This window comes from Lutra lutra, chromosome 1 (assembly GCF_902655055.1).
Source record: "Lutra lutra chromosome 1, mLutLut1.2, whole genome shotgun sequence".
Lineage (NCBI taxonomy): Eukaryota > Metazoa > Chordata > Mammalia > Carnivora > Mustelidae > Lutra > Lutra lutra.
In genome coordinates, this window is record NC_062278.1 from 107,009,806 (window position 1) to 107,037,131 (window position 27,326).

Genomic DNA, 27,326 nt, shown 5'->3' on the forward strand with positions numbered 1-27,326 from the left:
AATTTATAGAGACAAAAAGCACATTAGTGGTTGCCGGGGGCTAGAGGAAGGGGTAAAAGGGAAATCTCTGCTAATGGATGTGGGATTCCTTTTGGGGTTGATGAAAATGTCCTCGAATTAGATAGTAGTAATAGTACAACTCTGTGAATACACTAAAATCCACTGAATTGTACGCTTTAAAGGAGTCAGTTTTATGGTTTGTGAATTAATTCTCTCTTACCTGAAGAGTGAAAGAGAATCTTACGAGAACGATATATTGCAATTCATTTGAAGAGGAAGATTTTTAGGCAGTTCTTAGTCTTAAGAACTCACGATCTCTCATTTCTACATTTCTATAAATGATTGCTCTGTACTCCTCTCTGCTCACCTACCTCCTTTACTTACCTATAGTTTATTTTCTCCCATTACTTGTTTCCTAATTGTTTCTGATCTAGTTCATCTGTCACACTGTAACATCCATGAGAACAAAGACACTGTTCTCCCTTACACTCATTTTAATCCAGAACAATACCGGCACATAGTTGGCATTCAGTAAATATTTGTTGTAAAATGAATTGGTTTCATATATTAATAACACTCATTGGTCCCTTAACTGTTCTTTAAGAAAAACAGTTATTTATAGGTGTGGGTCATTTGTAAATCAAGGAACATAAAGTATTTAGGAATCTGAATAGTGTCATGTAGTATTTTAAAGTGTACCCTTTCCAAGTTCTATTGTTAGAATATTTATTTTGGGGGGCGCCTGGGTGGCTCAGGCACTAAGCATCTACTTTCAGCTCAGGTCATGATCCCAGGGTCCTGGGATCCAACCCCTGCTCAGCACAGAGTCTGCTTCTCCCTCTCCCTCTGCCTGCTGTTCCCCTTGCTTGTGCCCTTTCTCACTCTCTCTCTGCCAAACAAATAAATAAAATCTTTAAAAAATATATTTATTTTGGGTTTTTCTGAGGAGAATGCACGGCAAGAGAAGGAACTTGTATAGCTTTTAGTTATAGACACGAACTTTAAATAGAACACAGTAAGAAAAATTTGTGCCCAGGAGAATTAGATAATCAAATATATATTCCAAAGTGTTGTATAATTCCATTTCACTAGTGAAGTTATACAATGATGTGGTTTAAAATCATTTGGCGACTATAGAAAGTATTGTTTATTTGATAAGGGCCACCTCACAGACTTCATTATTGAACTATAAATTCATTATATCAAGAACTCTCAGGAAATTATGGTCTCCTTTGCTTCAAAAAAATTCTTATAAAGTACATAAAAGTGGGTTTGTAAGTGTTAGAACAAGAGAGAAGAACCTGGGGCTACCTCCCTCTTGACAGTCCTGAAGTTACCCCTATAGAACTTTCTGGCTTTCCAGGTAAGACAGTTTTAAAACCACAGTAAGATAATCTTTATGATCCTGTCTAGGCTCTAATATTCTACATTTTAAAACTTCAGTTATTTTAAGCAATTTTTTAAGACCTCCTCAGCAATTAAAAGAGCTATGATAATATGTGTCCCCTAACTCAGGTCATGAGGGCTTTGTGACACTTCATTTATTTCTTATTACTAAATGATAGTACTTTTTAAATTATTTGTAATTGATTTTTGGTAAGGCAGCCTCAGTTTATTTCAGTGACTTCTTGATTTCTCATTAGTTATTTTTGTTCAATTTTTGTCTTTAATTTTTCTGTTTTAGAAAGGGCTAAGAACTCTGTGTATGGCCTATAAACATTTGACATCTAAAGAGTATGAAGAAATAGATAGACGTCTGTTTGAAGCCAGGACTGCCTTGCAACAACGGGAAGAGAAATTGGCACATGTCTTCCAGTTCATAGAGAAAGACCTGATACTACTTGGAGCTACAGCAGTGGAAGACAGGTAGGCATCAGACAAACAGGCTATTGCCTTTTCTCTCATAAGAATTTTCTTAGCCAAGTGTTTCTAATTTATGACATAAATTCCATTTATTAACATCTTATAATAATGTATTTTAAATCAAAATAGTTAAAGTCTTAATTTTTCCTCGTCAGTATATACAATTTTTATTCTAGCAGATATCTTAAATAGATGAGAGAATTCTGCTGTGTATAGTTTTGCTTATAGGCAATTTTTAGAATACTCCTCAGTGTGCCGTACAGGGGCTTTAAGCACCCGCTTAATTCTCCAGCCTCATTTCCCACCACTGCCTGCTTCCACTTTCTGCTCAGTAGTACCAAACCATATATAGTTCTCTGAACAACTGTAGCTAAAACTATTCTATTTTGTGCCTTTTCTCTTTAGCAAGGCTATGCCTTCTGCCTGGATAATTTTTCCTTTATCCATTTGTGAATGTCTTTACAAAGTATAGCTCAGATAGTACCCCCACTCCACTAAGTCCTTTCCTTACCCCTAATAGGATTAAAAATTCTCTTTGTGAAGTATTCTGTTTTGTAGGTAGTTCTATGTTGTTTTTGTGGCAGTGCAAGTATTTCTTTAAAGACTTTCTCCTCTGTTAGTTTGTGAATTCCTTAAGGTCCATTTAGTCTTTGTTCCCTACCATCTGTCTCTAAGAATGTTTGCATTTTTTAAAATATAGGTTTTCTTTTCTTTTTTTTTCTTTTTTTTTTTAAATATAGGTTTTCATTTACCTTTTAGTTTTCCTAATGAGATTTCTGAGACTCACCTGAAATTACATCATCCTTTATTTATCTATATTTTGGATAAATTTCCATTATCATATTGATTTATTTTATCCATATTTTGGTTTTTAAACTACTGATATGAGAAATTTTCTTATGAAAAAAGAGAAAAATCTTCTAATTTCAAATTTAAGACTTTCTAAATAAAATAGGAGTTTATGAAGACCATATATTTAGTGTGGTTCTATAAAAATCAACTTTGAAGATACATTCTTTTTTTTTTTTTTAAAGATTTTATTTATTTATTTGACAGACAGAGATCACAAGTAGGCAGAGAGGGAGGCAGAGAGAGAGGAAGGGAAGCAGGCTCCCTGCTGAGCAGAGAGCCCGATGCGGGACTCGATCCCAGGACCCTGAGATCATGACCTGAGCCGAAGGCAGCGGCTTAACCCACTGAGCCACCCAGGCGCCCTGAAGATACATTCTTAAAATACAAATTTGCAGATGTTATGTTAACCAGATGACCACTAATTTGATTATTCCTGTTTCTTCCCTAATGGGAGAAAATTCGGTTATATCACTATGCTATAACATTAGTTACCGTGTTTAGACATCAGGGAGTCTAAAATTAACATTACATGTACTATCTGGTTTATATTTAAAATAGTCAAAGAAGTATTCTCTACTGCTAATGTTTCTTTTATTTTCAGGCTACAAGATAGAGTTCGAGAAACTATTGAAGCACTGAGAATGGCTGGTATCAAAGTATGGGTACTAACTGGTGATAAACATGAAACAGCTGTTAGTGTGAGTTTATCATGTGGACATTTTCACAGAACCATGAACATCCTTGAACTTGTAAACCAGAAATCAGATGGCGAATGTGCTGAACAATTGAGGCAGCTTGCCAGAAGGTAAGAATGTAATTATCTCATGAGTTCAGGGGTCAGCAAACTATGGCCCATGGGTCAAAGATGGCCCATTTCCTGTTTTTTATAGCCCATGAGCTCAAAATAATTTTTATGTTGTCTAAAGGAAAAGAAAGAATCCAAAGAAGAGTAATATTTTGTGATGTGAAAACTTATGAAATTCACATTTAAACGTCTGTAAGTAAAGTTCTGTTGAAACACAGGTACATTCATTCATTTATATATCATCAGTAAAGGATTTTGCACTACAGTAGCCTGGTTGGATAGTTGTGGCAGAGACCTTATGAAACACTTATCATTTCTCACTGCTGCTTGATTTGCTACAGATTACTGTGACACCATTATAAATCAGTAATGTTTTGAGTGTCACCCATATTACCCTATGATATTTTACTGTATTTTTATTATCAGTATTTACCAATCATGTTCAAACAAAAGAAAAATGGACTTTTAATATACTTTTAATGCACAGTGAAGTACTGATTATTTTATTATCAAATTAGATGGCATTGTATTTATTAATCAGTGACACTTTAATATACTACCTGATTGAAGAGACATATTCAAAGATGAAGTATAAAATCTCATTAAAGATAGTTCTATTGTGTTAAAATGTAAAATGTCATTATAGTTCATCATTAAAAGGTGGACATTTGCAATTGATTTTGATGGTAGGGAGCATAAACTTTAAACCCCAATTAAGCAAAATTTTATCCTCCTACCCCCAAAGATTTCCATTCTTCTCATTGGTAGATTTATGTTACTTAAAAATTGTGCTCAATTACTATTACTACATTTTTTACTTAGTCAATAAAAATTTTTGTCAAAATCTGTTTCCTCTCTTTTAGTATAAGTACCTATATTATATCCTCAACCTCTTGGCCCACAAAACCAAAAATTAAAATATTTACTTCTACCTCATTACAGAAAATACTTGTCAAATCTAATTTATTTAACTATACTGGGAAATTAATCTGCATTTTATTGTTCTATGATAATTACCCAAGTATTTATACTCTAAGCTCATTCTTTTTTTTTCTAAGTCTGTGTTTTGTAGACAGATAACTTTATTCATGAGCTCCCTTTAACATTCTGATTTTTCACAGTGAATTTAGGATTGTTTCAGTGTAAGCATCAGGGTTGCTCATATGTAGGCATCTTAGGTCTCCTACAGGTACCTGTCATTTATGGTCTTGTGATGCTAATACAGAAAAACAAATGTGAAAAGACAGTACCACAGTTATCAGTATATTTTCAGAGCTATATTCACATTTGATATGTAGGCATTAATGTGGTACTAAACTCAATTTCATCAAAGGAAAACTTATTTAAGGGATGTTTTAAAGAGATAGTACAACTCTCAGAAGGTTCTTTGCTTGAGTTCAAAAAGGGGGTTGATCTAGGTAATTATACTATAGCTTGGGAGTAGTGACACCACCATTGTGGCTGCTTAAACATTTAAATACCATAATATCAACAAGAACTCCCTAAAACATAGAAATTAATTGCTCAGAGTCATTTACTTTATATATGCTTTCCAGAATATTAATCCTGATTTTAAAAGTAGTAAGTGTCTATTTAAAAAATACTGAAGATGATAAAGAAGAAATGATTGGACATAACATAATACAGACATCTAAAGATAATTATTGTATTTTAGAATGTTTTCTTTAAGTCTTCTAAATTTACGCTTCTAATGACTCTGTTACTATTATGGATATTGTTTATTTCCCTTTTTGTACAAGAGCTATATGATAAAGTAAAGACTACAGTCTTTCTTTCAGGCTGGCTATATGAAGTTTATACCATCTTTTTGGTAGAATATGTTTCCTGAAATAACCAGATAAGTCAATAGGATTTTGATTTATAGGCTTCCAGAAAATGTCTGTTCTAAAAATCCTGGGTAAGGGTACCTGGGTGGCTCAGTGGGTTAAAGCTTCTGCCTTTGGCTCAGCTCATGATTCCGGGGTCCTGGAATTAAGCCCCACATCGCGGGGGGGGGGGGTGTCTCTGCTCAGCAGGGGGCCTGCTTCCCCCCCCCCCCGCCTCTCTGCCTACTTGTGATCTCTCTTTGTCAAATAAATAAATAAAATCTTTTAAAAAATAATAAAAATAAATAAAAATAAGAATCTTGGGTAGAACAAAGAATTCCATACCTTTGAAAGTTTTAGTTTATATACATTTCTTCACAAACATACATTGATGGTCTGCTATCTAGAATTTGGAATACAGAGTCATATAAGGAGTATTGTTTACTCTCAGAATACTTACAATGTATAGGAGAAACAGCAGTGGATATACTGGTTATATATACTGGATATACTGTTACAACTGGCTTGTAACAGGCAAGAACAGAAAGCTCTGGATATATAGAAGAGGGAAGCTTAGCCTAGACAACAGAGCTCTGTGGGAAAACTCAAGACTGTGCTGTCTCCCAAAAGAAATGTTAACTGTCAGAGAGTAACACAAAAAAGCATAAGGGACAGCATATGCAAATTTCCAGAGCTGAGAGAGAAGTGATGGTAGTTGAGTATGGCCAGAGAATACAAGATGGAAAGAGGGTATGGGAAGTGTTGAGATGTGAAGCCACAGAGATGAACAGATGCTGCCTACTATGTGCCAAAACTGTGAGATGCTCTGCTATATTTCCTAAATATCTCCTGGATAGTGAAATAATACGGTGACTTATAAAACCTTTCCAGAGAAAATCTAATTTAGTTTGCCTTGGGAAGTTTCCAGAGGAAAACTGATCTGATCTCTCCCACTCTTAGCTGCTTGCTACCCCATTCTTCTGAGACGTGCTCAGGCAGTGCTTAGACTGAACACAGTGCAGGGAGCACAGGTTGCTAAGTAAAATTTGGCCAGTAGGGAGAAAAAAACAGTGTGGTGTTGCTTTCAAATACTGGGCAATTGATAAAAGAAAAATACATTTTTTAAAATTTCACATTGTAAAAGATAATCATTGAATGCTTATTGATTATAGTGCAACACAATAGTAATAAAGCATACTGTGAAAGACATCATTTTAACTCATATTTTCTTACAAGACTAAAATCTTTTGATATATATTTAGTTTTTATTCCTTGTTGCTCATTTAATAGTGTTCTCACTTTTGATTTAAAAATGGTGGATATAGGGGCGCCTGGGTGGCTCAGTGGGTTGGGGCCTCTGCCTTCGGCTCAGGTCATGATCCCAGGGTCTTGGGATCGAGCCCCACATCAGACTCTCTGCTCAGCAAAAGCCTGCTTCCTCCTCTCTCTCTCTCTCTCTCTGCCTGCCTCTCTGCCTACTTGTGATCTTTCTCTGTCAAATAAATAAAATCTTAAAAAAAAAAAATGGTGGGTATGACCACTATGGAAAACAATATGGAGGTTTCTCAAAAAACTACAGATAGAACTGTGTGATCCAGCAGTCCCACCTCTGGATATATATCCAAGGAAGATGCAGTCACTGTCTCAGAAGGATATTTGCACTTTCTACCATGTTCGTTGCAGCAGTATTCACAATAGCCAAGAATGGAAACAACCTAAGTATCTGTTGTTGGATGAATGGATAAAGAAAAGTGTGTATGTGTTTGTGTGTAAACACAGGAGTATTATTCAGCTATAAAAAGAAATTTTTTGTGTGACATGGATGGACCTTTAGGGCAGTATGCTAAGTGAAGTAAGTTAGACCGAGAAAGACAAATACATACATGTGGAATATAAAGAAGCTGAACTCATAGAAACAGAGTAAAATGGTGGTTTCTGAGGCCAGAGTATGGGGGAAATGAAGAGATGATGGTCAAATATTACAAACTTCTAGCTTATATATAAAGTGAATAAGTTCTAGAATTCTAATGTAGAGCATGATAACTATAATTAACAGCACTGTATTACATATTGTTAATAGAGTAGATCCTAAGTTAATTGCGACATCAAAAAATGGTAATTACGTGAGGGGATGAAGGTGTTAACTAACTTAATTGTGGTAATCATTTTGCAATATATATGTGTAGCAAATCATCACATTGCATGCCTTAAATGATGTTATATGTCCACTGTATCTCAACAAAGCAGGGAAAAATGAAATAAAAATGGAGGGATATATCCATCGACAGATGAATGGTTAAAGAAGATGTGTTATATATAGTGAAATACTACTCAGTCATCAAAAAAATAAAATCTTGCCATTTGCAATGACATGGATGGAACTAGAGGGTATTAGGCTAAGTGAAATAAGTCAATCAGAGAAAGACATTGTCATATCTCATACGTGGAATTTAAGAAACAAAACAGAGGGTCATAGGGAAAGAGAGGAAAAAGTAAAACAAGACAAAATCAGGAGACAAACCATAAGAGACTCTAAAGCATCTGAAACAAACTGAGGATTGCTAGAGGGGAGGGAGGTAGAGGAATGGGGTAACTGGGTGATAGACATTAAGGAGGGCATGTGATGTCATGAGCACTGGGTATTATGTAAGACTGATGAATCACTGACCTCCACCTCAGAAACTAATAATATATTACATGTTAATTAATTTAATTTAAATAAAATTTTTAAAAGGCATTAAGTTAAAAAAAAATGAAGGGATATTTCTCAGGCAGTCTGCTATACTGTGGTGAATAGTATTTTCTTTATGGATGTAACACAATGCTACTTTGATTGCTGGCCTTCAACTACAGAAAGATGTTTGCAGCAGAATATAAATCTAGATGCTGCTTCTTTTATCATGAAAGTTTTATTAAGGGAGAATGGGGAGAAACAGTTGAACAAAATAGTTTGCCCAGTATTATAGTTGATTCACATACTGATGCAAGCTTTTTGTCTCTTCCTGGCAACAGTTTACCCAGCTGTCAGTAATCAGATCATACTTTGAGTGGTACTCATATAGCATATGCCCACAGAGAGTGTTATTCATGTTCCACCATAGGAATATCTGGTGTTACATAGAAGGGGTTAATATCAAAAGACAATTTTGATTATTTTATTCCTTCCTGCTCCCATAGTGAATCTGGCTTACTAATTTTCCTGAACATTGTTAATTGCATTTAATTCTTTAAAATTAGGATTTTCTAAATGTATAACTAATAATGTTTTTATTTTTATATGATTTTTCATACTAAAATTAGGGGAAAAAAACCTCTGAGTGTTATAATTCACATTTTAGAAAATATAGTAACTGTATCTGTATCAGTTCATTGTAAAACTGAATATCATCTATTTTACTCATCATATAAGTCACTCTCGGTTCTGCTTAATCTCAGCTGTCAGTTCTGCTTAATCTCATAACTTAGTTTCTTCCCCAGTATATCAGTTTTGTAACCATAAAGTCTATGGTCCATCTTTTTGTAAGAATTTTTGTTTGCTAAATTTAAGTATAAATAATACAACTTCAATGTATCTAACAGAGGATATAATTTTCTCTTAGAATTAAAGAGGATCATGTGATTCAGCACGGGCTGGTGGTGGATGGGACCAGTCTGTCTCTTGCACTCAGGGAGCATGAAAAACTATTTATGGAAGTTTGCAGAAATTGTTCAGCTGTATTATGCTGTCGTATGGCACCACTGCAAAAAGCAAAGGTATGTTTGTGTTATAAAACATTGCAGAAAGATATTTAGATCTAAAAGTATTCTTGGGGGCTCCTGGATGGTTCAGTCAGTTGGGCATCTGACTCTTGATCTCTGCTCAGGTCTTGATCTCAGAGTCTTTGGGCTCCATGCTGGACATGGAGCCTACTTTTTAAAAAAAAGTGAAAAATTATTCTTTAAAGTTAATGCCTTATCTAGTCCTATTTGGTAGGATGTAGTGTATGAATGTTACTAAGTGAGTCACCTCTCACATTTTGAATGTTAACCAAGTACATTGGTCTAATGACCTTTGGAATTTTCAGAGTGATTATTAGTTTCAACTATTCGTAATGACCTACAAAGTCTTTGATGAATATCAGTTTGTGATTTTGCTGAGACAGAAATTGAACTATGATAACTTAGTTTCTTCAGTTATTTAGCTAATGAGGACCTGTTAGACTTTTGCCACTTCAGGTGGTTCTGTGGATCTCTGCTAATTTTTGCATTCTCATACAGTGATAATTCTTTGTTAAAAGTAGCTATTAAGTGATGAAACTTTAAGTTAAAAAGTCAGTTCTTGTGGTTTGAAGCTATATATAAGAAATATTTAAATTTCAGCTATGATTCAAGTGAGTGTTAAAATGCCTATATTGTTATAAATCATGTACCCCGGTCTGTGGAGACTAAAACTAAAGACCAAATAGAGCTAATGCCTAGGTTCTTTAAGTATGTTCAAGAATTCCAAAGAAACCTTTCTTTTGACTTTATTGAATTTAATCTTTGTTGCTTTTTAAAATTTCTTAAATTTTATGACAAGAGAAAGTAATTATCTTTCTTCTACTTCAAACGAAAAGAATAATTTCCTGAGAAAGAGAACATTTTGCCTAAGTTCAATTATGTCTAACTATTTTCTAACACAGTTATTAAGTAGTATTTAAGATTCTTGATTCCCATGATAAAATCCAAAGATAATATTCTTTTTTGCTGTGACATGTTTGAAAGACATTCCTAAATTCTCAGAAAATGAACCCCAGGGCATATTATTGTCTAATACAAAATTAATTTTTTTCATTATTCAACTATTCTTATAACTGTCATTTCAAATAAATGACTACTATAAGAAAATTGAAATTTTATAATAAATAACCAATTAGTTGTATATCTTTCAGGTAATAAGACTGATAAAAATCTCACCTGAGAAACCTATAACATTGGCTGTTGGTGATGGTGCTAATGATGTAAGCATGATACAAGAAGCACATGTCGGCATAGGTGATTGATTTTTTTACTTGAATTTTTAAAGTTGGTATACTTATTTGGTGACTTTGAATTTTCCTTTTGTGGACTAAAGTGCAGTGTCAAATATATGAATGCAATATAGTAATAGATCAGTGTATCCCCCTCAATTAAGCCCAATATTTAGGATTTTTTTAAAGATTATTAATTTATTTATCAGATTGAAAATGAGAGCACAAACAGGGGGAGTTGCAGGCAAAGAGAGAAGCAGGCTCCTAGCTGAGCAAGGAGCCCCTTATAGGACTTGATCCCAGGACCCTGGGATCATGACCTGAGCTGAAGGCAGACACTTAACTGACTGAGCCACCCAGGCATCCCTAGGATATTTTAATTACAAAATTTCAAGGAAATAAATACCATGTTAGTGGATTTTATCTTGCCAAGCCCCCTTCATAATGAAGTAATTTAATTTTTACTTGCCATTTTGCAAGTACTTTCTCACTTGTGAAGTACTTGAGAAGTACTTTTTCACATCACTTTATCATTCTTAAACTCTAAATTTGTGATTTACATAGTTCTCCTCATTGTTTCAATTTATTGTTTTAGAGTGTTATTACTTACTCTATTTTTCAACCTAAAGATTCTGTAACTCATTCTAATGACAATTTTAGAAATAAGAAATTAAACTAAAATAATAAATACAAAATTTCAAATAATTTTCTAATCTAATAACCTTTATTCTAATTTCTTTTCTATTTTTGCCTAAAATTTTTGTTGGATTTAGGATACTAATATCACTTTATTATGTTTATTAGTCATTTCATATTTAAACCATAGTCTGACCTGTATCCCTAAATAACTTTATTATACAAATACAGAAGCAAAGATGAAAAGTATGAAGGTTTTTTAATGAAGTAGATAAAGTTTTAGTTAGAAAAGAAGCTGATACCTCTTCTGCAATCACCACTATAATGTCCTGTGAAGTAGTTCTCAGGTCTAATATCTCCAGTGTAGCTCTCAAATCAGTTCCTTTCTCTGAGCTAATTAAATCTTCATTATGATAACTTAATTTTCTTTCTAACTTCTATTATTGTTTCCCATAAATCTCCATAACAATTTGATGATAATTTCCTATACCATACATTAAAGCATAAAAAGCTACAGTATTTATAACAGTTTGAGTCTAGATGGTAACAGACCCATGAACAGAATAGATTCAAATATCTGGAAATTTATTTTATAACGTAGGAGATGTTTCAAATAAGTAGGGGAACAAATTACTTGATAAAAAAATATTAGTATAACTGGTTTGGTTATTCAGGAAAAAAAAGAAGTTGGGATTCTTTTCCATTGCTTATAGCTAAACAAATTCTAGATGGATTAAGGATTTTCTAAAAAAAACTTCAAAGAGGGGCACCTGGGTGGCTCAGTCAGTTGAGCATCTGACTCTTGGTGTCATCTCAGGTCATGATCTCAGGCTCTGTGAGATTGAGCCCCAAGCCCTGCACTCATGTTTAGCAGGGAATCTACTTGGGATTCTCTTTCTCTCTCTTTGTCCCTCTGCTCATGTGCTCTCTCATTCTCTCAAATAAATAAATAAATCTTAAAAAAATTTTTTTAAAGACCACAAAAAGTAATAGAAGAAAAGATTTAATGAGTAATCTTGTAATTTGAGGTATTGGAGGATCTTTTTAGTAGAAATATCAAAGAAAGCAAGGCACTGTGAAGGAAGACATCAGTATGTGTGGCAGAAGTAAATACCCCCAAATGCAGATTTTAAACATGAAACTAATAAAGAATATTTGCAAAACAGATGACGAAGTCTTAATATTTCTGGTATGTAAGGTCTTAAATTAAGGAGTATGAGGAAAACACTTTGGTAAAATATGCAGAAGGATGTGAGTCATCGGTTGTCACAAAAGGAGATATCTAAAATGAAGACTAAATGCCTGAAAAAAGTATTCAGTCACTAATCAAAAAAATGCAAGTTAAAATTGCCTATGAGGTTGGCAAAAATTACAAAAAATGATAAACCTGGAATCGGCAAAGATATAGAATTAACAAATCCTTGTATACAATATTAGCAGGAGTGTAAATTGGTATACCCTGCATTATTATGTATAACAGAATTTTAAATGTGTGCCTATTGACCTGGCAATTATGTATCCAGGAATTTTTTTCTGAGAAAGATAAATGAATATGTTGACAAAAACATATGTTATAAACAGTGTCCATAATGTATTAAATGACAATAGCAGATCACAAAACAAATAATCTCATTTTGTATATCATATTTGTATATACACCCAAAAAATGCAGAAGGAAAAATTCTAAAAGGATATAGACCAAAACTAGTAGTCTTCTCTAGGTGTTATAAATGTAATTATCTTTACCTATACATTTTGGAAAATTTTAATCCTTTTATGATGAAAATAAATTATAATTTTGAAAAATCATTTTTCAAAGCTGTTTCCAGATTGAAAAAATAAAGTTGGCTTATAATAACTCTTTTGAAACCTAAAGAATTACTGTAATCTTTAAAATGTAGTCATATTTACCAGATAAAATTATGTACTGACATCAGGTGATACTGTACACTTTTAAATAGCACATTTTGTCCAGCCTCAGTTAGATAAAATAACAAGTAGGGAGCAATATAGTCACAATAAACAGACATTTAATATGGTGAGTTGCTACTTCATGTGTAACTTTTTATTTAGGTATAGTTGTGGAAAGATAAAAAGTTATGAGTGTTAAAACTTTTCTCACTATTAATTATGCAAGAATTTTTAGCATACCTTATATACAATTTTTGTTAAGTCTTTTTGTTTGCTCCATATAATGTTTGTTCCAGTTATATTTATTGAAATAGTTCATGCCTATTGAATCCAATAATAAAATCAGCAGTTCCTTTTTAAATAATTAAGTTATTTATTCAATAAACAAATAAAGAGCACATTTTGTTTGACTTGTGTGTGAAAGTTTTAAAACCATTAAACATGCTTATTTTTGCTAGGTTGGAATCATTCAATTTGGATATTTTTTATATGTTCATTGGATTAAAGCTATTTTTTTTATTATTACAGTTAGCCACTGTTAGTACATCATTAGTTTTTGATGTTGTGTTCAGTGATTCATCAGTTAGGTACAACACCCAGTGCACATCACAACATGTCCTCCTTAATACCCATCACCCTGTTACCCTTCCCTTCTGAGACCCTCAGTTTGTTATATAGCATTTTCTCCATTAGAAATCTATTAACTAGTACTTCGTGTCTATTAATGTAAAACTCGATATTCTTATTAGATCCTGAACTTTCAATATTATTTTTATATTAGTTGTATTTTATTATATGCTGAGTCTTTGAAACTTGATGTTAGGTGCCTTGTATTAATTACCTATTTAAGTTGAACAACCTTTTGGGAGTCTACTCTCTGCTATATATTAGGATATAGTGATCCTAAGTTCAGGTTCAGCTGCTATCGGTAATTAAGATATTGCAGATAAATCATGAAAATCACACTTATCAATGAACTTGCCATTTTGTCTTCTTTATTACAGGAATCATGGGTAAAGAAGGAAGACAAGCTGCAAGAAATAGTGACTATGCAATAGCTAGATTTAAATTCCTCTCCAAATTGCTTTTTGTTCATGGTCATTTTTATTATATTAGAATAGCTACCCTTGTACAGTATTTTTTTTATAAGGTGAGTTTCATGGAGATATTTTACAATCATTTACTGACATAGTAATATAGGCTTCAATTTATATGCAATTACAATTCAAATTCTTTTAAAAATTGTTTTCATAAGTAAAAATAACAGTTTATGGAATATATCAAGATTTTTGTTATAAATCTAATGTTTACTGACAGAAAGCAAATCAGTGGTTGCCTGAGGCCAAGGGTTCAGGCGATAGCACCAACTGGAAAGGGATACAAGAGAACTTTGGATGATAGAGTTCTCTGATTTGATTATGGGGGTGGTTACATGAGTATATACATTTGTCAGCATCAGAATTCACACTTAAAATTGATATGTTTCATCCTGTGTGAATTAGAATGTAATTAATTTTATTTCTTCCATGTTATTTTGTCCTGAACTAGTAATAAGTTTTAAGTTAAGTCCAATACACTGATTTAAAGCAGAGGTTCTTCCTTTTTTTGTGCCATGAGTGACCTTTTGGTACTCTAGCAAGATATATAAACTACTTATTAAAGGGGCTTTAAATGCATAAAGTAAAAACATTGGATTACAAGAAAACTAATTATGTTGAAATACTGTTTTATCTCTTAACCCCTTTGGAGAAGGTGAACTTAAGTGGAACCCAGGTTAGTTGCTGCTGGGTACCAAGGCATTTAGTACACCAGAGTATCCTGTGTTGCATATGTTCTATAAATAATAGCTACAAGCCAATGAAAAAACACAGGTAGATTGCATATTGCTAATAAATGATGGTGGCAATTTTTCTCTTCCTTAATAGCTTTTGCTGTGATGTAAGTATATTGAAATGGAAAGACATTTCCCTAGTTCCATTTATTGTTTTAAACATTTTTTTTAAATTTTAAAGCTATTACTGCCTAGAGTTTAATAAACTATACTTACTGTATTGTATATGAAAAGTATTGAAGAATAGCTGGAAGGTTTTAAATTCAAAATTATGGCATTGCTTAGCAATAAAAGTCAAAGGTATTTTCATTCTGACATTTGTGGCACTGCTTAGAATTCTTTTAGACATTTTTAAATGATGGGACAAGTTCTTATGAGCAGATCCTCTACTTACATGTCTGCTGGGATTGTGTTTCTGGCTTTTTAATAGCTATTTTTAGAAATCATTTCTCTTTTAGACCCAAATATTTTAATTATTTTCATTTAATCTTGTTTTTCAGAATGTGTGCTTTATCACACCCCAATTTTTATATCAGTTCTACTGTTTGTTTTCTCAACAAGTAAGTAAAGAGAAGCTTTTGATTTATCCTTTTTAGAATAAGGTATGTGTATTCGGTTTTTGATAGTTGGAGGGATTTTTTTATGTTTTTCCTATTCCTCAAATAGACAAAACATCCCTAATTAGTGTATTTGATCAGTATAACATTGATAATATTTATTCTGATTTTCAAGTTGAAGTGAATGTTAATACCAAAATATATTTTAATTCTGGATGCTTTCTGTAAAATGGATACTAACTCTAAACAGCTTATGAGAGAATTTGGGTAACTTTTTTCAACTTATGTGTAATACTTCTGTAAACTCTGTATCAAGTGATGTCAGGATAACTAATAGGGAGATTACCTCATTTATTTTTTGGCAGAATTTCTTTGGCTTGGGAAGAAAGCTTAGTTGCTGAGTCCAGGAATGATATTTAGGCTTTATCTCAGAAGCTAATTCTAAATAATTGATAGAGACCACCAGACCAAGAACGCTACATTGAAAAGGTTTCTAAAGCTATAAGCTCAGAAAGAAAACCCTGTAATTTGTTAGTAGTAAGCTATAATGAGCACATGTGGGTCTGTGGTTGTACACATGTCACATATTTGCCATTCCTGATCTACTCTTATTTTATAGAAAATGAAATGGAAATCCACAGAAATTAAGTAACTTGCCCAAGATCACATAGCTAACAGCTATACCATACTAGGTCCTACAACTTTTGACTAACTGAGCATCCTTTTCATGTACCACACTATACATCCCTAATTGATCAAGGCTATTATTCTAATTAATTGAAATAATAAGAGCTTGGGGCACCTGGGTGGTACAGTCTGTTAAGCATCTACCTTCTTCTCAGGTTATGATTCCAGGGTCCTGATATTGAGCCCTGGGTTGGGCTCCCTGCTCAGCAGGGAGTCTGCTTCTTTCTCTCCCTCTGCCCTTCCCCCTGCTCATGCTCTCACTCTCTCTCAAATAAATAAAAATGTTTTTAATAAATAAATAAGGATATAGTTATTTTTGGTTTTTCATGGGTTGTCTCTATCCTTAATCACTGTTTTCACTTCTATTGACAACCTGTAACTTCCAATTCCAAATACCTGCTTGGGCTTTAGATCATGCCTTAAAGGAAATGTAGGACTTAGAGAGTAAGACAGAGCCATAAAAACAAAACTATTTGTGTAGTATATCAAAGGAATAATAAAAAGCCTGGGATGCATGTAGGAGAATTGTGTAAAATTACATCACACTGACCAAATTGTGAAGAATCTTGAAATGTAGGTGCAAGTCACTTATAAATATGGATCATTTCACATAACAGAATGTTCCAATTCCCACAAGAATATAAATCTGAATATTATATGTTTATGTCCATATAAGAAACAAATTAGAATTATTAAAATTAATTTTTGTGTAAATTGAAAAAGCTATATAATTCTCATGTTTATTTTTAATATACTTATTTGCGATTATATATATAACAGTAATACATAGTTTAGAATCTCAAAGTTCCTACCAATTTCTCTTTCTAGACACTATATGACAGCGTGTACCTGACTTTATACAATATTTGTTTTACTTCCCTACCTATTCTGATATATAGTCTATTGGAACAGCATATAGATCCTCATGTATTACAGAGCAAGCCCACCCTCTATCGGTAAGTATTTTCCAGTGTTATATGTCCATAACACTTTTGATTGCAAATAATTATTACATAGTTATCAATTTTTGAAAGCACCTTAAAAATAAGCAAATACATTAGGTAATGTCTTGGTAATAATACTTTACTAAGGAAAGTAGTTTATGGTTTGTAATTGTTGAACATCAAAGAAAAATTAGAATAACTTTACCAGTGTTTTTAGGAATGAACACTTTCATACTAGGAATGTGTTGGGCAATTGTGTAATTTGTATTTACTGTTGAAAACCAGTAGTATTTCATTTTATGTGCACAAAAGAAGTTATTCAGTAATCTAGAATTCTAAGAAATTCATGTTGTAGCATTGACAAATTTAGAGTCAATTTAGAGTCAAATTTAGAGTCAGTGCAAAATGTGGGGTTGAAGACATTAATTCCAATTCCAGATCTTTTGGGTTATCCCTTTTTCTTCAGAACCAAGTAAGTGATCATAGAGTTGTGGAACTAGTCCTCAGGACCAGCTAGCTTATGGTTCCCTCATTAACCTGATGTCCACTCTTACAAAGGTATTCAGTCATCCAGAAATGGCAGTAACTCACCTTGATTTTCCAGGATACCTAGGACTGGGCTTGGCCTAAGATTAGGATAGGCTGTTCTTCCCATAATAGCTGATGATGGATATGAAATGGATTAGGAGCCTCAGTGCTGAACAAAACTAAAATGACTCCACTAAAAAAAAGTGACAGTCTTAGCAGAGTGACTGAATGTTAACAACAGAATATAATACAGATCAACTTTTCACAACTAAACTGAATTACTTTGTCTATGTTATGTTCCTTTCTTAAATGAGAAAAGGTATTTGAATACATTAGGTGAACTGTAAGCTGTTACACAGACATATATTATTATAAACAGTGATTTGTAAATTCAGGTTTATTCTTTCTGCTAATATTTTCAAGCAATGTTAAATTAAAAATCCATCTTGTTTTTTAACTGTCAAATTGTAGTAATCATTTAGTAGGTAAATAATAAATATGAATCCTAATATGCTCCTTTTCTTTCTTTTTTTTTTTTTTTTAAATATACAGAGACATTAGTAAAAACCATCAACTAAGCATTAAAACATTTCTTTATTGGACCATCCTGGGTTTCAGTCATGCCTTTATTTTCTTTTTTGGATCCTATTTTCTAATAGGAAAAGATATATCTCTGCTTGGAAATGGCCAGGTAAAATAGATCATTTTTTAAAGAATATTTGTTAATAGCCTGATTAAGTTTGATTTTTCATAACTTTCATTTAAAAAAAAGTAAAATTCAATTCAAATTATAAAATTGTAGATATTAAATTAAAATGCAGTTATAAAAAGATTTCAAATAAAAGTTAAAACAAATACAATACAATGTATTCTTAATATGAAACTCAAGTTACTAAACAATTTTGATATTGAAAAATTAATTCAGGGACAGCTGGGTAGCTCAGTCAGTTAAGCATCTGACTCAATTTCAGCTCATGTCATGATCTCAGGGTCATGAGATCCTGCCGTACATCAAGCTCTGGGCTCAGTGGGGAGTCTCCTTAAAGATTTCTCTCCCTCTGCCCCTCCCCCCACATACAATCTTTCTCTCTCTCTCTCAAATAAATCTTAAAAAAAAATTAATTCACACAAGGGGATATCTCTGAATGCTGTTCACTTCAGGATTATGTTTTAATAATAATTACTGTCTATTTAGTGCTTAATATTTTGGTAAGTGCTTTACATGCTTCATCTCCATTAATCCTCTTGATAATCCTGTTGGAGAGAGATTATGACCCATATTTTTCATATGAGAAATGAGGACTTGGTGTTTAGTTTTTGCTTTTAATTCTGTGAAAAAAAATTTTTTTTGTATGCTTAGGAAGTGCTCCTTACTCTTCAGTACAGAGCCGGGGGTTGGGGCGGGGGGTGGTGGTTGTAGGCAAGGGTGAGACAGAGAGACAGAGAGAGACTATCAAGCAGGCACCATGCCCAGTGCAGAGCCCATTGCTGGGCTTGATCTCAAGACCTTGAGATCATGACCTGAACCAAAATCAAGAGTCAGATGCTTAACTGACCAAGCCACCCAGGTGCCCACAAAGGTAAAATCTTTATGAAGGTAAATTGTTTGGCCTCTGGTACAAAAGTTTTTTCTCTTTACCATGTATTAATTATCGGTTTTCTTTTCTTTTTTTTTTTTTGAAACTCAAGTTATAAATCATTAACTTCTTTTCCCTTTTAGCCTACCCGTTCTACCACTCAGATACATACCACTAGAAATTAATATATACCACTAGAAATTAATCTACTAGTCCTGGCCACCAATACTAGGTACAGTGGAAAAGAAGCCTACATTGGAATCAGGTGCCTTGGAGCCACATCCTGACACCGGAAGTTATTTGAGTGATTTGAGATGAGTTAGTTAACCCTCTAAGACTCCGTTTCCTCGCCCACAAAATTATAGGAATATAATCCTTACTTTATAGGTTTCCTTTGAGGATGAAATGATATATGTAGAGCATTAGGCACAGTGACTAGCATATAGAAGTAATCAATAAGTCTTGGCAGTATTAGTTGTTATTTTTACCATCCAGTCATTATTTCGAAGACCCCATCTTTCCCAATCCCTTCTGATCTACTTCTCCCAGAATCTCCCCTCTTTAAATGTGCAGGTTAAACTGTCCTTGCTGGCTCTCTGAAAACATGCAGTGCTTGTTTCTCCTTCCAGACCATTGTTACATTTCCTCTAGAGGAAATTCCCAAAGTCTCTCTTATGACTATCAGTTCTTCAGGGTTGAATCCACAGAGCTTTGTCCTTTGCACCCTCTTACGTCTTCCTGGTCTGAAAATCTCTTTAGACATCTAGCCCATGTTTCATTGTTCAGCACTGGATGTGTTTGAATGCTTTCATTTTCCAGTAATTATTCTTTATGCCCAACAAACAGTTGTAAACCTGAAGTAGAAAACATTATTAGGTAGAAGTCCTGGGAGAGAAGTGGCTCAAGGTCAAGATGAAGTTGATGCAAATAAGTGATCCTGAGAGAGGAGCAAGGAAGAGTTAAAATAGTTTGGAGTCCAGGGAGGGTAGGACAGTTAAGGAGAAATTAAGGTTCTTCTCCCATTTTCTCTTAAAATACACAAATATCACAAATATTTGGGCAAAAGTCACAGATTAGTTATATGGTGAATATATTATGTGGGTTATCTTCTCATTTTATTTTCAAAGCTAAAAATGAGCTTAACATAAAAGTTTGAGTTATTTCTGTAATCCAACAGGATCACCATTTTTTTTTTATTTAAATAATTTTGACAGAAGGTAAACCTTCTATAAAATACTTGTTAGAAATCTTGATGTTGGGCCGCCTGGGTGGCTCAGTGGGTTAAGCAGCTGTCTTTGGCTCAGGTCATGATCCCAGAGTCCTGGGATTGAGCCCCAGATCAGGCTCTCTGCTCAATGGAGAGCCTGCTTCTCCCTCTCTCTCTGCCTGCTGCTCTGCCTACTTGTGCTCTCTAGCTCTCTAATAAATAAGTAAAATCTTAAAAAAAAAAAAAAAACTTGTTGTTACTTTGTTTTTGACAAAAATTTGGTTTTATTTTATTTTTTTAAGTTTTTATTTTGATTCCAGTTAGTTAACATACAGTGTTATATTAGTTTCTAGTGTACGATATAGTGATTTAGCACTTCCATGTTTCACCCAGGGCTCATTACCACAAGTGCACTGCTTAATCCCCATCATCTATTTAACCCATCCTCCCACCCCTCTCCCTTAACCCATCAGTTTGTTCTCTATTTAATTAAGAGTCTGTTTCTTAGTTTGTCTCCGTCTCTTTTTTCCCCTTTGCTTGTTTGTTTTGTTTCTTAAATTGCACAAATGAGTGAAATCATAATGCTAAGTGAAATGAGTCAGTCAGATCTTGATATAACTTCAAAAATTTTTAAGTTCTCCAGGGGCCCTTGGCTGGCCCACTCAGTAGAGCATGTGACTCTCAATCTCAGGGTCATAAATTTAAGCCCCACATTGGATGTAGGGATTACTTAGGAATATAAAAAAAAATAATTAAAAAATTTTAAGTCCTCCAAAAATAATAGAAAAACTGACTTCCATGAAAACATTTTTTTAAAAAACAGCTTCATTGAGGAACGCCACTCAGGCGTTAAGCATCTGTTAAGCATCGGTTAAGCATATGCCTTTGGCTTAGGTCATGATTCCCAGGATCCTGAGACTGAGTCCCACATTGGGCTCCTTGCTCAGCAGAGAGCCTGCTTTTCCCTCTGCCTGCCCCCCACCCCCATTTGTGCTCCTTCTCTCTCTCTTTCTCTGACAAATAAATATATAATATCTTTTTAAAAAATAAATTAAAAATAAAAACAGCTTGATTGAGTTGTATTTGATATATAGTAAATGCACTAAAAATATATAATTTGAAGGGCATCTGAGTGGTTCAGTTGGTTAAATGTCCAACTCTTGATTTCAGCTCAGGGTCTCAGGGTCTTGAGATTGAGTCTGGCATCCAGCTTCATGCTGGGCATGGAACCTGCTTAAGATTCTGTCCCTTTCCCTTTCCCTTTAATTCCCCCTCCCCCGCTCATGCATTCTCATGTGTACATATGTGCTCTAATAAATATATATGTGTTTGTGTATATAATACACACACACATACACACACATATAATTTGATACTTTTTAAAACATTTTTACTTCAAGTTAGTTACCATACAGTGTTATATTAGTTTCAGGTGTATGATATAGTGATTCAACAATTCCATATGAAACCCAGTGCTCATCATAACAAGTGTAGTCCTTAATCCCCATCACCAATTTCACTCATCCCCCCACCCAACTCCTCTCTGGTAACCATCTCTGGTTGTTCTGATTGTTCTCTATAATTAAGTTTCTTGTTTTGTCTTTTTCGTCCCCTTCACTGGTTTGTTTTGTTTTCTTAAATTCCACATGAGTGAAATCGTATGGTATTTATCTTACTCTGACCAACTTATATCACTTAACATTATACTCTCTAGTTCCATCCATGTTATTGCAAATGGGAAGATTTCATTCTTTTTTTATGACTGAATAGTAGTTCATTGTATATATGTACCTCCTTTTTATCCATTCATCAATCAGTGGACACTTAGGCTGCTTCCATTATTTGGCTGTCGTAAATAATGCTGCTTCCATAATTTGGCTATCGTAAATAATGCTGCTTTAAACATAGGGCTGCATGCATTTCTTTGAATTAGTTTTTTGTATTCTTTGTAAATACCCAATAATGTAAATTGCTGGATCATAGGGTAGCTCTATTTTTAACTTTTTGAAGAACCTCCATACTGTTTTCCACAGTGGCTGCTCCAGTTTGCATTCCCACCAACAGTGCACAAGGGTTCTTTTTCTCCATGTGCTCACCAACACCTTTTGTTTCTTGTGTTATTGATTTAGCCATTCTGACAGTTGTGAGGTGATACCTCATTATAGTTTTGATTTGTATTTTCCTGATGGTAAGTGATGATGAGCATCTTTCATGTGTCTTCTTGGCCCTTTGGATGTCTTCTTTGGAGAAATATCTGTCCAAATATCTGTCGCCCATTTTTTAACTGGCTTATTTGTGTTTTAGGTGTTGAGTTTTATAAGTTCTTTATATATTTTGGATGCTAACCTTTTATTGGCTCTGTCATTTGCAAGTATCTTCTCCCATTCTGTAGGTTGCCTTTTAGTTTTGCTGATTGTTTCCTTCACTGTGCAGAAGCTTTTTATTTTGATGCAATCCCCACAGTTTATTTTTGCTTTTGTTTCCCTTGTGTCAGGAGACATATATAGAAAAAAGCCGTTAAGGCTAATTTCAAAGAAGTTACTGCCTACGTTCTCTTCTAGGATTTTTATGGTTTCAGGTATCATATTTAGGTCTTTCACCCATTCTGAATTTATGTTTGTGTGTGGCATAAGAAAATGGTCCAGTTTATGTTGCATGTTGCTGTCCAAGTTTTCCCAACACCATTTGTTGAAAAGACAGTCTTTTTCCCATTGGATATTCTCTCCTGCTTTGTAGAAGAATCTGATCCTTTTTTTTTTTAAACTATCTTAACATTTTTAAGAGGACAGTTCTATAGTGTTAAGTATATTCATATTGTTGTGCAACAGATCTTCAGAACTTTTTCATCTTGAAAAGCTGAAACTCTATAAACAACCACCCATTTCCCCCTCTTCCCAGCCCATGGAAATCACCATTCTACTTTTTGTTTCTATGAATTTGACTACCTATGAAGTCACTTTTTCCAAACTAATTAATTGGGAGGTAAACACCAATGAAGAATGTTTATTTAAGTAGATTAAGAGGTACCTAATGACTGTGGCTTATTTTTTTTTTAAAGAAGAATTAATGTCTTCGTCTGTTGATCTCTGCAGAGTAAGTCATCTCATTTTGGGACACACTTGCTCTGATAATGTTGCTGTTTAGAGTATTTTTGGAAATAACTTATATTGTCTTTCTGGGATCTCAGCAAGGTAACTTTCTCAGGGAAAAAGCTATTTAAAATTTTTACAGATGGGGAAGATGCTACTTAAGATTATAGGTAGGAAAGAAGGTGGAGGAACAATTCAGAGTCAAAGAGATCACCTCCAGTTAAAGCAGACTTCTATAGGATGCAAAGGCAAGGCATTCTGGCTTGTGTAAAAGCATATCAAAAGACTAAAACACTACAATGAAGGAAACAGGAAGGAGGGAATTGTAGGCATGGTGAAAGTGGAAAACTGTGATGTGGGGAGGAAAATACCAGAAGAGTTTCAGAGGTAGCTGAATTCCCACCCCACCCTACATGACATTCTATTTCTCTGGTAGTTTCAGCCAAAGGTTTCACAGGAGAAAGACTAAAGAAAAATAGTTCCTGTTACCTCAGGAACTCAAATTCTAATATCTACTCCACTCATCTCAGTAGTCTGATGTGAAAATTGCAAATTAGGTAACTACTATTTAAAATTATATTTGGCCCAAATAAGGGTTTTTTTAAAATTTGCTTGTTTATTTTGTTTTTGTTCTACTGAAGTCTACAGGAACTCAAAGGAAAACGTCTACCATAAATGATTTTTGCTCTTTATGGAGTTATACCCAATTATACCCCAAAGCTAAAATAATTGAAATTCCAAAAATATAGGGTTGGGAGAAAAGGGGAAAAGCTATTAGAATATTCTAATGCCAGTTAGACTTCTCCAGTGGAGATGTTGGAATTATCAGAGCCTTAGTACCCTTCTAGAATATATATTGTATAGTATTCCACCACATTAATTATTTAATGAGAGAGAAAGGGTTAAGGAAGAAAAAGTAATTCACCCCTTCATCAAACCTTGTAGGTCTGGACCATTCGCCAGATTAATTAGCAAAACAAGGTAGAATGAGCAGATGAAATTTCAAGTTGTAATTTTGAGAGAAAGAGAAGGATAAAGCTTTTTATACTGTTTTTTTTTTTCTTAAAATTATAATGAGTTTCCCCTTATTTCCTGTCCCTAATTAATTTCTTTTTCATGCTATACATGTCATCAGTTGTTGAAACCTAACCATCAAATGATAAGAGCTCTGTTTTAAGACTAGAAATCTACCATTTTATATCTGTATTCTCCAGAGAATACAGTATCTTTTATTTAATGTAAATGATTTAACCACTGTTATTACCAGTCAGGTCATTCAAAGTACACATATGCAATGCAATTCCTATAAGTAAGTACAGATTTCTTTGAATGAAAGGTTATATGATTAATATGACTTTGATTATCTGGTTCATTATGGAATTTCCCTGAATGTTAATTTATTCATGAGACAGATTTTTAAAGAACTAGTAATATTCCAGACAACTGATAGAAAATGAAATGTAGTATGCATTAGAGGAGAACAGAAAAATAAACATTGCTTCTAATGGTATCCAGCAATTGCTCAAATGTTTAAAATCTATACTAAGGAGAGTTTGTACTGGTGGAGAACTGAACAACTGATTAACTATAAAGAAGGTAATCACTTATAGGTCACTGTATAGTTAAGTTGAACCTAATACAGAAAAGTTTTCATCTTTTGTTTATTCTTAAACTCCTTCTTGCCTAACTTAGGACTTTACTTCTGCAGTTATCTTTTCTCTTTCCTTCATCATTAATCTGTTGTCCTCTATTAGAGCCAACCAGTCACATACAGACATGTTTCAGTATCTCCCATCTTCTAATAAAAACCCCAGTTCCTTGACCTAACTTTGCTTTGCTGCTGCTTTGGCTGTGTGTGTGTGTGTGTGTGTTTAGAGCAAAATTTGAAGAGGTTATTTTTTGCTATTTCTACTTCCTGCTTTCTCTTCTCCCTTGAACATAATCCTTTAGGGCTTTTACTCTCAGTACTCCATCAAAACCATGTTCTTTATGGTCACCAGCCACCCCCATATTGTTAAATCCAAGAGCATGCCTCAACCCTTATGAACTCAACCACTGGGCTCAATTTACAAAGCCTTCCTACCTGCCACATTATCTTCACTCAGCTTCTGTTGGCTACTTCAGCTTTCTTACTGACTATTCCTTTTCAGTCTTCTCTTCCTACCTCCAGAATCAGAATTTCCCACCCTCTGTACCAATTATATTTTGAGCCAAATAATTTTTTATTGTTGGGATTTATCCTGTGAATTGTAGGATGTTAAGCAGCATGCTTAACCTCTACCCACTAGATATCAGTAGTGTACACACCTGCCCTCCCCAGTTATGACAATCAAAAATGTTTCCAGACCCAGCCAAATGTTCCTTGGGAGGAGAAATCACACCCCATTGGAGAACCACTGTCCTAAATGGAACAGCGGCCCAGGGCTCAGTGCTAAGACATTTTTTCTTCTTTATTCATATATAGGGTGAAACGGTTTTTCCCATCATTTAAATACTGCTTGTATGCTGAGAACTCCTAAATTTATCTCTCTGCCAGTCTCTCCTCAGATTCAAATAAACTACCTTCTCCAATTAACAAATCACTTAGGAATCTCAGATTTTACACAGCTAAACAGAATTTTATATCTTCTGCAAACCCATTTCCCGTCCACTTTTCCCTGTATTAACAAAAACAACCAGTTTTTACCCAGCTGCTTATGCAAGTCCAGGAATCATTTTTTATTTCCCATCTCTCACAAGTGATATGCAATCATATTGGTTCTTATAGTCACATATATCTTGAATGTTTCCACTTCTCTCCACACAGTCCAGATCTCACCATCTCTTTCCTGGACTGTAGTAACTGCCTCTACCTGCTCCTGCTTTTATTATTCCCTTTTCTACTACCTTTTCTCTACACAGCAGCCCAGGTGTTCTATTAAAAATGAAAACTGGATTGCGTATGTAATGCCCTGCACAAATCATTCAGTGACTAATTACAGTATAAAAATCTCATCCATCCTGACTCCATCTGCCTATTGGGCTGTGTTTTCTACCACTGTTCCTTTTATTCACTCTACTCTAGCTGTACTAGTTACATTGTTCCTTGACTAGATCAATTTGTTCCTGACTTAGGACCTCTGAACTTGCTGTTCTTCTACCTGGGTGCTTTTCTCTCACGTGGGCAAGTGACAGACTCCCTTACTCATTTAGGTCTGCTGAAATATTACTGGGTTGAGTAGACCTTTCTGCCCACTCCAGTAAAATCTTACCTCCCTCACCTTCCATCACTTCTTGACTCCCACCTCTCCTACATTTATTTTTCTTCAGAGCACTAATCTCTATCTAAAAGTATATTTCTAGGTGTGTATATTATATATTATTATATATATCTAAGTGTGTAAGCGTCATGAGGTCAGGCACTTTTTCTTAGCACTGCTTTATTCCCAAGGCCTGGAATGGTACTTGATATGTAAAAGATGTGCAGTTACTATTTGTGGAGTATACAAATAAATAATGAATGATCCTTTTTAATTTGGAATACAGATTTGGCTTTATTAAATAATTAGGTAACAAATTCAGCTGGAAGAAGTAATCTAGAAAACAAGCAGATTGTGATAGAAAGGGTTTTGAGCATCTTTCTTTTCTGAAAAGGGGTAGATCCAGGTTTAGGAAAGTCTAAACATAACACATTTTGGCACGCCCTCTTTAAGGGAAAAAAATAGAACTATAAATACAAACGTAAGTATACATGAATATGACTGAGTGACGTAGATAGTTCCATCACACTTAATCAAAGGCTAGTGTAATGAGCCCTACTATACTTCTCTGTACCCTGATCTCAAAATGCCCTCTGGCATTCACTTTATCACCAACTGGCTCAAGTGGAAGTCAGTATGGAAAGAGACAAGAGTCTTAACTGTTTGGTTTGAGATATATTACTTCTGCTTATTTTACAAAACAACAAAAAAGACCATGTGAATGTGTTTGTACAGCCCTCTCTGAGGCCTTGAATTCAAGAGGGAGCCCTAAATCCCCTCTTTCTA

General features: G+C 34.1%; 1 protein-coding gene across 2 annotated transcripts in view; it reads left to right on the forward strand.

Moving 5' to 3' along the window:
• The window catches only part of ATP11B (ATPase phospholipid transporting 11B (putative)), a 115,245-nt gene that overhangs the window by 66,368 nt on the left and 21,551 nt on the right, over window positions 1-27,326 (forward strand). For both annotated transcript variants that reach the window (XM_047731340.1, XM_047731333.1), the window contains exons 18-25: window positions 1,685-1,866; window positions 3,317-3,520; window positions 8,946-9,099; window positions 10,257-10,359; window positions 13,886-14,031; window positions 15,213-15,272; window positions 16,785-16,912; window positions 17,981-18,119. In XM_047731340.1, coding sequence (XP_047587296.1) covers window positions 1,685-1,866; window positions 3,317-3,520; window positions 8,946-9,099; window positions 10,257-10,359; window positions 13,886-14,031; window positions 15,213-15,272; window positions 16,785-16,912; window positions 17,981-18,119 — 1,116 coding nt within the window. The remainder of the gene's footprint in view (window positions 1-1,684; window positions 1,867-3,316; window positions 3,521-8,945; window positions 9,100-10,256; window positions 10,360-13,885; window positions 14,032-15,212; window positions 15,273-16,784; window positions 16,913-17,980; window positions 18,120-27,326) is intronic.